At 37.8% G+C, this 13,650-nt stretch overlaps 1 protein-coding gene across 4 annotated transcripts in view; it reads left to right on the top strand.

The window, feature by feature from the left end:
- Positions 1 to 13,650, top strand: part of ZEB2 (zinc finger E-box binding homeobox 2) — a 130,073-nt gene that overhangs the window by 114,603 nt on the left and 1,820 nt on the right. For 3 of the 4 annotated variants that reach the window (XM_060107378.1, XM_060107377.1, XM_060107376.1), the window contains 4 exons: positions 2,522 to 2,630; positions 3,559 to 5,531; positions 6,912 to 7,092; positions 13,347 to 13,650. The exon at positions 13,347 to 13,650 is cut by the window's right edge. In XM_060107378.1, coding sequence (XP_059963361.1) covers positions 2,522 to 2,630; positions 3,559 to 5,531; positions 6,912 to 7,092; positions 13,347 to 13,650 — 2,567 coding nt within the window. The remainder of the gene's footprint in view (positions 1 to 2,521; positions 2,631 to 3,558; positions 5,532 to 6,911; positions 7,093 to 13,346) is intronic. The other variant, XM_060107379.1, reaches the window with a different exon arrangement.

Below are 13,650 nucleotides of genomic sequence, written 5' to 3'. Positions count from 1 at the left end.
CATTTTGAAGATGCAGATCTTTTAATGGTAATAGCTTTAATTGAGGTCTAAATGATTTTTTGATGGTCTCTTCTAATATGATTTAATAGTCTTATGTTCACGATCGAATGAGTGTGTTAATTTCTAATTTAGAAATTTTATTTGCACTTTAGTTTCATTTTTATGTTCCACAAAAAGTGACTGAAATTGTAGCATTTTAATTATACATTATTAAACATCTCAGCAATTTTAATTCCATTTTTCACCTAGTTTTGCTTAGATTTTTTTTCATATGAGATCTAAGTCATAGTAAAAGAAGTGTGCATTGTTTTCATCTGTCACATAACGTCTTCAATTACTTAGACTATTTTTACAAGCTGCTCCTAGTTTATGAAATTTCATTAAGTGTTTTAAAGAAAATCAAAAAGCCTCTAATATATATGCATATCTATATAAAATAAACTGGATTAATACTAAAATGTTGGATATGCAATAAAAATGATCCCTTTCTGATATGCATGTTTGTTACTAAATGTTAAAATTGCTCTGCCTCTTTTGGCTTACTTGTGTTAAAAATAAAAACTCTGTCTTAAACAGCATAGCATCTTAAATCCTTAAAATGATTGAATAGGATTGATTCATAGCGTCCCTTAAATGTTTTAGCAAAACTGCTCTTTCTGTCCTCCTGGGAGAATTGACTGCAGGTTGATATTATGAGGTGTTCATATGGTAACAGAAATGGTGTGCCTTAAGTCCCAATAACTGGCCCAACAGATCTGGAATCACCCGTAAACCTTGACACCATATCTGTTTTTAAAATTATCGAACAGGATATTGTCTAAAATGCTCATGTTTCTTTCTTATGGGCTTTATTTTCTTTGAATGAGGAAAATGAGAATAAGCAAACATGATCCAGCAATGGCGATGATGCTATATTATGGAATTTTACTATTTTAAGAAAACAGCTCATGTAAATCATTTCATTTATATCTGATTGAACTTGTCACCTGAATGTTTTTCCAAGTTCAGTTATAAAAACTATGCTTGCATAGTTATACTTATGTAACAGTTTCTCTCCCCTTGCTTATATGCACAAAAACTCTAGGAAAAAAAACCAAGCCTAGATATTTATCTAGCATAACTGCTTTAAATTTCACATGCAGAAGTGTGATTGTGTTGGCGCATTATGAATGGTAGCTTTGGTGTTGAAAAGTCCCCTCATTTGCTCATGGCATTTACAATTAGTAAATTAAAATGATTGTATCATATTAACAGTGGCACAACTAAAGTTTATAGTAGTCCTCTGAGGACTGTGGGGGGAGACAAAGCAGCTGTTGCTGTTTGTTTATGCAACTCAGCAACATATGAGCGCTGGTCCCTCAATGGCGCTCGGCGGGCTGGGCTCTGCTTGATCTTTGAAGGTTGCTGCTGTTTGAACAAACCTCCCTGTGTCCCATGTAACACCATCTGTCTCACTAGGAATGTGGGAAGATTCAGCACACCCTAGCAGTTGTCATACCGTTTCTGTGCTGTCTTTTTGCAAAAGGCTTTTGTGTCATTGCTGCTTGAAAAAGGCTGGCCTCCTACCTTGAGCATCCAGAGTGGATGACTGTATTTCTTTCTTTTCTTTTTTCTTTTTTTTTTTTCAGAATTCTAAGTCACAGTGCTTTTGTTCCCTTGTTCAAAAAGGTCAGCTGTGTTTGATTATATCTTTGCTGCTTTTAACTTGTCTTTTCAGCAAACTTTTTGTCTTTTTCATCCCTACTCCCTAGCACACTACTAAAAAGGAAAATGACAAGTCGGTGAAGTCTTTCCTACTGGCCTGTGATAAAACTGCTCAAGCAGCTCTAACCCAAGATGTTGTCTGTTACATTTGATAATGAATCAGATCTTACATGCAACATCTCAGGAAAAACAGAGTTTATATTTGCTACTAGCACAGTGAATTGGGGTATTTAAACATGCTTATCATGTAATGAAATAGTTATAGTCAAGGATTTTTAAATTTATGTGTGTGGGGCTTTTTTTCCTTCTTTAAAATTGGTATTGCTTCATTATAAGATATACTTTTACCTCAATACAGAAAATATGATCAAATGAGTTATTTGTGTGGGGAGTTTTTTTGGTAGACTATTTAGGATTTTGAGGATAATATTAATTTTTTTCCTTGACAAAACAGTTGCATTCCAATAGGGAATCTTCAGATTTTAGAATTTGCAGTAAACACAGAGAACCACAAACATCTTTGCAATGATGCTTTCTCATCTGTAACGACTCAAAGAAACATTCTGGAAAAGAGACTACAGAGATAATCCTAAAGCAAGTGTTGGATGCGCATGTGAAAGCACTTTTTTTTTTATTTGTTCCAATTTTATTGCCAACATTATCACTTTTATTGCAACTCTGAAAGACTGGGCAAATAAATAAACATGCACTCAAACCTTTTGGCCTGTCTGAAAATAGAGGCCTTTTAAAAATATTTGTAACAAATTTCCTTTGTTCCTCCTGCACAAAACTGATGTCAGTCTTCCTCCTTTTATAGCACCAAATGCTGACCCAAGGAGCAGGTAATCGCAAGTTCAAATGCACAGAGTGCGGCAAGGCCTTCAAATATAAACACCATCTGAAAGAACACCTGCGAATTCACAGTGGTGAGTAACAGAGGGGCTGGTGCTTACATTTGCATTTTGTTTCATTAGGGGCATTGTTAAAGATTGTGTCAAATTTACACAATCCTGTATGTAGTTTTTTGGATCCACCCATTTATGTCATAAGCTATGTGCACCTGCTTTGTCATCATAAGACTTATGGTACCACCAGTAGCGCTACTAATAAGAAGAGGAGTGCTTATACTTCTTGAAAATTGCAAATGCTTTGATTTATTGTGAAATCTAGAGGCTCCTTTTTGTCCTTTTAAAAACTCTTCTACAGATTAAATGTTTTGACCTGAAGAAACTCAGCTGGCAAATTCTGAAGGATATTCATTTTTGATACCCAACCTTGAAAGAAGAATGTGGGAGAATTTTGGAAAAGAGCTTTTGTATGATAAGTGTTCCTTGATTCCTGAGAGCTGTATATTACAGAACAACAACCTACCACTGAGATTTCTTCTTTATAACTATTTTGATAGCTCTGCCAAGCATTTTATTACCAAATTGGATGCTATTCAAAGGACTAGTTGGATTGGTAGAGTCAATGGAATCTTCACAGAGTTGATTAAAGCCATGGCTACACTTCCCTTTGAATACTGTGACATCTTTATTGTGCTATTGACCACACATTAATCTGACACTCTGTTTAAATAGGAGGCCGCCGATGGCAAGACCAGATTTGGGATCTTGGCTGAAAAAGGCACAGATAGCCCTCACCTTCCACTGCTAACATCTTGAATTATGTCCTTCCAGGGTAGATAAAGCCCTGAAACAGTGATAGCCACATAATTCTAATCTAACCACCAAGAACATAGAGGTGCCCCATTGTGTTCCTTTCCTTTGGTTGCACAGATTCTTGCCTTGGTAGACAACTGCAATAGTTACCCAATCAAAAAAAATGTAACGTCAATTTTAATTGTCATTTTAGGTGAAAAACCGTACGAGTGCCCCAACTGCAAGAAACGTTTCTCCCACTCTGGTTCCTACAGTTCACACATCAGCAGCAAGAAATGTATTGGCTTAATCTCTGTAAATGGCCGGATGAGAAACAATATCAAGACGGGTTCTTCCCCTAATTCTGTTTCTTCTTCTCCTACTAATTCAGCCATTACCCAGTTAAGAAACAAATTGGAGAATGGAAAACCACTTAGTATGTCTGAACCAACAGGCTTACTTAAAATTAAAACAGAACCACTAGACTTCAATGACTATAATAAAGTTCTTATGGCCACACACGGGTTTAGTGGCACTAGTCCCTTTATGAATGGTGCCCTTGGAGCCACCAGCCCTTTAGGAGTTCATCCGTCTGCTCAGAGCCCAATGCAGCACTTAGGTGTAGGGATGGAAGCCCCTTTACTTGGATTTCACACAATGAATAGTAATTTAAGCGAGGTACAAAAGGTTCTACAGATTGTGGACAACACAGTTTCCAGGCAAAAAATGGACTGCAAGGCTGAAGAAATTTCCAAGTTGAAAGGTTATCACATGAAGGATCCATGCTCTCAACCTGAGGAACAAGGAGTTACTTCTCCTAATATTCCACCCGTAGGTCTTCCAGTAGTGAGTCATAATGGTGCCACTAAAAGTATTATCGACTACACGTTAGAAAAAGTCAATGAAGCCAAAGCTTGCCTCCAGAGCTTGACTACTGACTCAAGGAGACAGATCAGTAACATAAAGAAAGAGAAGCTACGTACTTTAATAGATTTGGTCACTGATGACAAAATGATTGAGAACCACAACATATCCACTCCATTCTCCTGCCAGTTCTGTAAAGAAAGTTTTCCTGGCCCCATTCCTTTGCATCAGCATGAACGTTACCTTTGTAAGATGAATGAAGAGATCAAGGCAGTCCTACAACCCCATGAAAACATAGTCCCCAACAAAGCCGGAGTTTTTGTTGATAATAAAGCCCTCCTCTTGTCATCTGTACTTTCTGAGAAAGGAATGACAAGCCCCATTAACCCATACAAGGACCACATGTCTGTACTTAAAGCATATTATGCTATGAACATGGAGCCCAACTCTGATGAACTGCTGAAAATTTCTATTGCTGTGGGCCTTCCTCAGGAATTTGTGAAGGAATGGTTTGAGCAACGAAAAGTCTACCAGTACTCAAATTCCAGGTCACCATCACTGGAAAGGAACTCCAAGCCGTTAGCCCCCAACAGTAATCCTCCCACAAAAGACTCTTTATTACCCAGGTCTCCCGTAAAACCTATGGACTCCATAACGTCGCCATCTATAGCAGAACTCCACAACAGTGTTACGAATTGTGATCCTCCTCTCAGGCTAACAAAACCTTCCCATTTTACCAACATTAAACCAGTTGAAAAATTGGACCACTCAAGGAGTAATACTCCTTCTCCCTTAAATCTTTCCTCCACATCTTCTAAAAACTCCCACAGTAGTTCTTACACTCCAAACAGCTTCTCTTCTGAGGAGCTCCAGGCTGAGCCTTTGGACTTGTCATTACCAAAACAGATGAAAGAACCCAAAAGTATTATAGCCACAAAGAACAAAACAAAAGTTGGCAGCATAAATTTAGACCATAACAGTGTTTCTTCGTCATCTGAAAACTCAGATGAGCCTCTGAACTTGACGTTTATCAAGAAGGAGTTTTCAAATTCAAATAATCTGGACAACAAAAGCGCTAACCCAGTGTTCGGCATGAACCCATTTAGTGCCAAACCTCTATACACAGCTCTTCCTCCACAAAGTGCATTTCCTCCTGCCACTTTCATGCCACCAGTCCAGACTAGTATCCCTGGGCTACGACCATACCCAGGACTGGATCAGATGAGCTTTCTACCACATATGGCCTATACTTACCCAACTGGAGCAGCTACTTTTGCTGATATGCAGCAAAGGAGAAAGTACCAGCGAAAACCAGGATTCCAGGTAATGAGACATATCTTTTTGCTTGAAAGAGAGGAGGTGAAAATTATATCGTTTATGTGTATGTAGGAAAAAAATCTTAGTGAAAAAATCTAGTGCCATGTTCTCAGCAGAAATAGAAGAGTGGGTTTGAACTTGAATCTAAAACTGAGTGAGCTACACAAATAAATGGAGAAACAGTGGAACACTGTGCTACGTAAGCACTTTTGCCTTAAGAAAGATAAAGAACTTAATATTTATTTTTGAGATTTATTTGGATTGATCCATCTGCTTTCAGAATTATACATTGATATGAATATTTGGTAGGATTTACATAGATGCTAACAGTTAACATTTATGACAGTCACATACTTTTAGAGACGCTCACAATTTGCAATAATGCATGTATAAATTTGATGTTCACTTCATTTTATAGTTTATTTGGAGGAGCATTTTTAAAATATTTTGTACATTCCACATGATTTCTTTTGTAGGTTTCAAGCTAGTAAATAATTTATGGTTTTTCAAATACAAAAGCAGGTATGTTCTAACATCATGGAGTATAATCCCTGTTTGCAAAATAGGAGCGTAAGTAGCAGTGCACCTCTGTAACAGCTGTTCCGGTATTCCAATTTACAGTACATCTGCCCTCGTTGTAAATGTATTTAAGCCTATTTAATCTCCTCTAGTATTAATTAGTGCAAACGTAGTCTAAGAAAACCGAACTGTGGGCTAGCAAATGGAAATGTATGTTATCATGCAAGTTTGCACTCCTTTGGATCAAGACAAAATAAATATCAAGAAATTTAATAATTTACTGATCCACATTCATTATTGCTCAGTGCTGAAGGCTGTTTTAACATAGATAGAACATTGATAAAAAAGTGTTATTAATATTCCCTATTTCAAATTAGAAAATTAAATATAAAAATATAGCTTGAGGCCTTTAGTTGGTAGACATACATTTAAATAGATTGCATAATAATAACATTTTGTACCTAAATATAAAATTCAATTAAAATGGGGTTTCCACAGCTACAGATCATTCCTAAAGTTAAGCACACTGGAAAATACACAAATTCTGATGTTTAATTCTCACTCACAGATATTTCCTGATAGGAAGAAAATTCAGGAATTTGGGGGAGTTTATGTTTTTATCACCTTCAGAGTTGACCATTTTCTATCCCTGAAAAACAGCAAGCTCTACCACCTAGGGCAGCGAAGGTTTATATCTTTGTTGAAATGTGAAACCTCATATATTGTTTGTGGAAAGTAATAGTTTTTAAAAACTAGATCGATTCGTCGCGAGCACCTCTGAGGTTCTCCAAATGTCAGCCGATGCGAAGTTGTTTGGTACAAACACAAAGAGAAGCAACTGTGTTGAACTATGTGATTATATCACAGGGAGAATTGCTTGATGGAGCACAAGACTACATGTCAGGCCTAGATGACATGACAGACTCCGACTCCTGTCTGTCTCGAAAGAAGATCAAGAAGACAGAGAGTGGCATGTATGCATGTGACTTATGTGACAAGACATTCCAGAAAAGCAGTTCCCTTCTGCGACATAAATATGAACACACAGGTATGAGTGACTTTGACTAGCTAGTTAGAGCTTCCCGGCCTGCTGTACATTTCATAATATTTAATGAGTACACTTGTGCAACATAAGATGTAACATATGCTGATACCTTCAACAAGGAAGAAATAATGCTTTTGCCTAGCTCAGTAGGACTTTTTCGTTGCCTGTTTATTGGATCATTCATGTGTTTATCAGTGTGCTTGTCTTATATTTTTTGAGTTAGTCTTACACCAAATTCACAAATCATGTCAAAGATATATTTAAATGGCCAGCGCAATGGAATGACATGACACAAGCCAGCTATTGAAAATATCTTCAAATTCTTAAGCTGTGATGAACCTGTATATGGAAAAATTTAACAATAAAAAATTCAGTCAATGCTGTATTCGTTTCATCATCGAAACATCAAGGAAGCCACGATTTGGGGGTGATTCTGTTTGGTTTTCATAAATTGGCCATGTTTTGAATAAACTAAAAGTGTTAGGACTGTGAAAGAAAAGGCATAAAGTGGATAATAGGCCAAATGAGCTACTGAAATTACTAATATTTGGAAGACTAAAATACAACTTTCTAAATTTAAATAGTTTCTTTCCAATTCATGCATTCCTCATTAGGAAGCATTGACAAGATAGCAGCCTGATTCTTCCCCATAAGGAGAGAAGTAATGGGTTAATTATTCAAAAGAAAGCTGAAGTGCCATAAGGTGAAGCAATATTAGTTCCCACAATCCAAGATCTGATCTGCAACTGCGTGCTGGAGCTACGCCTGTGTTCCCTCCCTCCCCCTCCTTCCACCCTTAACCGCAGAGTAACTCGGCTTCATCCCTGTTCTTAACCCATCTCCAGCTTTTCTCCAGTAGAAATTTGGCATGCTGTACTGGCCCTAAGTGGGAAAAGAAAGAATGTAGGATCACAACCAAAATACTGATGGGCGGAAATTATAGGAAAATTCTCATTTTAACCAAGATGTCTAGTATCAAACATTTTAATATAGGGACTTCCCTGGCGGTCCAGTGATTAAGACTCCGCCCTTCCAATGCAGGGGGCGTGGGTTCGATCCCTGGTCAGGGCACTAGGATTCCACATACCTCGCAGCACAGCCAAAAAATAAAATAAAATGAGCCTTGAAAAAATGTTTTTAATATAGAGGAAAAAATTACCCTAACATTAATGCTCTTTGGGGAAAAGTAATGAAGAGGCAAAAAGAACAAGAAAAAAGAAGAAAAGGGAATGTGAATACCTCCTGTCACAGTTTGACTGTCTAAATACGTAGCACCCTTTTTAGTGACTGAAAACCATCCTTGGGAAGCCTTTGTACTGATCACTGTCCCTTATTCCTCACTGGGCATGTGAGAGAGGCAGTACAGTGACCACAGTCACCTGAGGGTCAGGGAAAGTTGGGTGAGTCCTACAATGTTAAGTGTTAAGGGTATTTGTAAAAAGAACAAGGTTGATTAATAACAATGCTCTTATTCCAACCAACCCAGTCTTCTTTTTCTTCAATTGTCTGATACTAATTGCTATGATTTCAAAAGTTCAACTAATGATACTTTAAAAGCAACCTAATTTGAATAGCAAATCCCAATAGTTTTTACACTTGTATGATAAAATTCAATGTTTGAAACGTCACAATTTTCTTACTTTTGTCTTTTTTTTAAATTTATTTGTTTTTATTTTTGGCTGCGTTGGGTCTTTGTTGCCGTGCGCAGGCTTTCTCTGGTTGCGGCAAGCGGGGACTACTCTTCGTTGCGGTGCGCAGGCTTCTCATTGCGGTGGCTTCGCCTGTCGCGGAGCACGGGCTCTAGGCACGCAGGCTTCAGTAGTTGTGGCTCGCGGGCTCTAAAGTGCAGGCTCAGTAGTTGTGGCACACACGCTTAGTTGCTCTGTGGCATGTGGGATCCTCCCGGACTAGGGCTCGAACCTGCGTCCCCTGCATTGGCAGGTGGATTCTTAACCACTCTGCCACCAGGGAACCCCCTGACATTTGTCTTGTATGATAGATATCAATAGATGTTTTCTTTATTACCAAGTCCTATTTATGTGTTATAGATTAAAGATATTTTCATAACTAAATTTACTTTAATATCTTAATCAACCTCAAATATATTTTGTATTCATTATTCAACTACTATAGGCACATCATTGAAGGCATCTTTCCCTCTCTGATTGGTTTTATTATATGACCATATGCAAACTCTACCATTTACTACATGGTGAGTGTAAAACTTTTATTTTAGTGAGGGCTGTCATACCTATTGACATCCAGTCAGTATCTTTATTTTTTATAAATTAGTCCATAAACTTCAAGGTGTATAGATAGTTAAGAGACCCCAAAGTTGACAATCAATTTGAAAAATATACTGTACTAAAAAAAGATAAAATATTCTGGTCCTTTAAGATGTGAGAAGATCAGCTGCCTAGAAACATTGCCTAGCAACAAGATGCTAACCATCCAATGGTTTCTCTAAACATGTGATTAATTATCCTCCTGTTGGCTTCCCAGCTTGTCAAGTTTCCAGTGTGTTAACTTTTTGGTCTCCTGACCAAATATCTCATGACATTACTACTGTCAGTTACTAGGCTCCATCAAAGTGAAGTTCTTCATGAATTTTCTATCAGTACGATATATGTGGAAATTTAGTTCATTTTCCTTCCCTAATTGGGCCCCACAAGCCTTTTTATTTGTTTATATTAAGCATTAGTAATACTTTGAGAATGTGTTAATATGAAAATTATAAGTGAGAACAATCTTTGGGTTGATTGATTCTAAGGCTGGGAAATGAAGTTGAATGGTCATTTGATTATGTGTTGATTACGAATGTGTCATTGATAAAGTGTGTTTGTTACATCTGTCTACAATTTAACATATAGAATAGTTTAAATTCAGAAGGAAATTATGAGCTACTTATTCTCGAGATCCTGTGCTCTTTTACCTCGGTCTGTTTAATTTATTTCCTAGGCAGACACCAAAGATACAATGCTTAATTCTCCTTACCAATAACTCATTGATTGCTTGCTTTTCCTGGGAACTGGGACTGGGACAGAGGAAGGAAACACTACATAAATGTTGATTTCAATAGGATTAATTGTCACAAACAAGGACTGTGAAATGAAAAATCTGAAACTCCTGTTAGGCACTGTAAAGCACTCACTTATATTCCACTAAAATTTAAATCTGACATTTATTGAGTACTTTCTCTATTGAGACATTGCAGTAGGTGCTCTTAAACCCACTTTATTTAGAAAAGTAATAAAAATGTTTCTACTTTTGAGTGAAGTCAGAGTTTCAAATAAATTACCAGCCAATTTTGTTTCTCAGTTACGTGGTAATATTTTTCATACCACAAACCTTTCATTTATTAACTTCAGTTATCATTCTAGCTGTCAGGTGAATCATGAATCTTGATATTAGAGAAAAAATCTTACCCTGAAAATGTTTTGACTCACTCAGTATCAGTTTGGATGTTTTTTTCTGAATCTTGTTCATGTGGAAATTTAATTCCAGGACATCTTGATTTGAATCAGGTAAACCGATCAAACAAGTTAAAAAGAGATACATGACCAAGTAAGTTCCTACTTAAATTGAATTTATTAAATGCTTACCAGTGAAATTTCTGGAGATGAGTAGAATATTTAGTGCAAGGTATAGGTCAACACTCCTGCTCGCCAGTTCTGTCCTTTGTATGACATAATAGCTGAACATTTTATTCTTTTAGGTTGTCAGTTCATAGTGTAGAATTAATGTATTTCAATATAAGCATATTATTTATTATCAAAGGAATTCCCTGAAAATCAATTGCCAGTAGCCATCAAATATCTGTATCTTAGACTGCAGGTCAGTGGGCATCCCCCAGGCATTTCTAACAGGCCTTGAACTTGTCCTTGAGAATGCTCCTTCTCTCTCGGGACGCTGCTCTGTGTTTTGTTCCTTTGGAAAAGAGAAAGCCACATCAACTGTGATGTTCATTCAAAATTATTCACACGCTGATCCACGTAGTTACCTAACTGATAGACATTTTTGTGCTCTCGAGCTGCTGAGACATTTAGGGAGGTGGTAGGACAGTTCTGCCCACGTGTGCTGTAGCAACTAAAGAACCAGGAAAGTTTTTATCTGCAATTCCTCTTCTCTCCATTCAGATTCATTTCATCCATGTACTCTGCTCCTGATACATGCATCTTGCTTACGACTTGGGAAATTATTGAACATGTATTCATAAATACAAATAAAAATATGAAACATTCATCGAGTGCTTACTATGTGCAATCCTTGTGCTAAACACTTTACCTACATTGCCTCCCTTACTCCTTATGCCCAGTCTACAAGTTACGTCCCCAAATAATTTCCCTTTTACTGACAAAGACCCTGATCCCTGGAGAGGTTAACATGCCTGAGACTGCACAGCTGGTCATAAAAGATGGGTTTGAACCCAGGCAATCACTCTAGAACCCATCTTCCCTATCTAGCACTGCACCACCCTGCCTCTGTGAATGAACTGCCACTGTCAGAAACATCTTATCCTAGCTCCTGATAACATTTTTTTAAAGGTCCAAGTACACACAAGAGAGAACAAATTCCTATACAGCGACTTGAGATTTTTCTGGAAGGCAAAACCTGTCTTTTTCCCAAATGCACTTCTGCTTCCTTTTAAATTAGCTTCCCACCCGGTGGTCTTGTGAAATGGAAAAGCACACTATATTTCCAAACTCTTGGCACTTTATCGAAATTTTCTTCTCTGTTATCTAGTTTACTTCATTTAAAACAACTTTTCCAAAAGTTAAGGAGTGGTTCTTGTGTGGTTTGAATTACACTTTTTTTCTTCAGACTATAAACTGCCTTGAAGCAGATTACTTGAATCTCTTTATTCGCAATAGCAATGAGTAGCCACCAACAGCTACCTTTCTGATTTTTCCTCTTACAGGTAAATCACTTCTTCCTACTCTAATGTTGTGCTTTACCATGTCTTATCACTTAATTTATATTGGACGTTACAGTAAGATAAAGATCATTGATGAAATAACATATAGCATCCTATAGCATTTTCTAAATAGTAGCATGCCCCAGAGGCATTCAATAGCATTATTAAAGATATTTGATTACTAATTGAGATTATGTATCACCATATAACTGAATACCTGAGGCGTGTAGAATCGTTTCCTAATCTTAATGTCACTTAGCAAATGAAAATGATGTTGAATCTACTAATGCTGGTTTTCAATTTGCTGAAATTCAGGTTTGTATTAGGACATATAAGCACATAGCTTCATGTATGTTATGATGAGACATACTGCTCTCCATGACACATTTCTGACTTTAATTCTGGAGCATCAGTCTGATCAAATTTTTTTTTTTTGTAGTTCTATTTTGGAAATAAACTTTTAAGTATGGCAGCTATGGAAGGTGTTGAAGGCATTCCAGTGCTATTTGTGGCCTGGAATCAACCAGATGTGTTTAGGCTTGGCACCAGTTTCAAGTTCCAAACACTGGTTAGAAACTGCCTGGAATGCCAAAGGAAATACAGCATTCTCTAGCTGAAGAGTATTTTAACACTCAACAAGTGGCTGACATCTCACGGAAAACTTTAGAGGGAAAACACTCTTTGGGGTTAGTTCAGCCTCCATGACATCCATCTTTCTACTTTGTGTTTTCGAATGATTTCTTCTCTAATTTGTATTCTTAGAAGCATTTGGCTGATAAGACATTCTTAACATCATCTTTCCTCTATTCCTGCTTCTGCCTGACTTGGCAATTTGCTCCTGTTTGAGCCGTAAAGCCTATTTCCAAAGCACCCATTTATGAGGTAACAAGCAGAAGATATACAACTGGCAATGCCAGCGGTGATGCCTTCTTGATCACTTTTATACAAGTCCTTCTTTTCAAAATGTACAGAAAAGAATTACCTGAAAACCACGTGCTAACGAACGGCACGAGAAATTTCTTGTTCAGTAGGACATTTTCCAGAGTTTTTAATGAGGCAATTAGCAATTGAAAGCTTCATTTCTGAGATTTTTTTCCTTTAGTAGCTTTGGAGTTTCTTCTTGCTTATTAGCTGTATTGCACCCAGAAGCAAGCATTAGAGCACCAAATCTTGAGATGAAAACGCATGTCCCTAACTCTCCCTCGATGAGATTTGAGGTGTGTTGATCTTTCAGCCGTTCGCAGACTCCCTTCTGCCTCCGTCTGGACACGTTTACAGAATTCTTGGCAAGAGACTTCCCGCACAGACACTAATCACCCTGTAATCTTGTTCTCTCTCCCAGGAAAAAGACCACATCAGTGTCAGATTTGTAAGAAAGCGTTTAAACACAAGCACCACCTTATCGAGCACTCGAGGCTTCACTCAGGCGAGAAGCCCTATCAGTGCGATAAATGCGGCAAGCGCTTCTCACACTCGGGCTCCTACTCGCAGCACATGAATCACAGGTATTCCTACTGCAAGCGGGAGGCGGAGGAGCGGGAAGCGGCGGAGCGCGAGGCGCGCGAGAAAGGGCACTTGGAACCCACCGAGCTGCTGATGAACCGGGCTTACTTGCAGAGCATCACTCCGCAGGGGTACTCTGACTC

Source organism: Mesoplodon densirostris, chromosome 8 (assembly GCF_025265405.1).
Source record: "Mesoplodon densirostris isolate mMesDen1 chromosome 8, mMesDen1 primary haplotype, whole genome shotgun sequence".
In the NCBI taxonomy this organism is placed as follows: Eukaryota; Metazoa; Chordata; class Mammalia; order Artiodactyla; family Ziphiidae; genus Mesoplodon; species Mesoplodon densirostris.
This window is presented reverse-complemented; position numbering and strand designations above follow the sequence as displayed.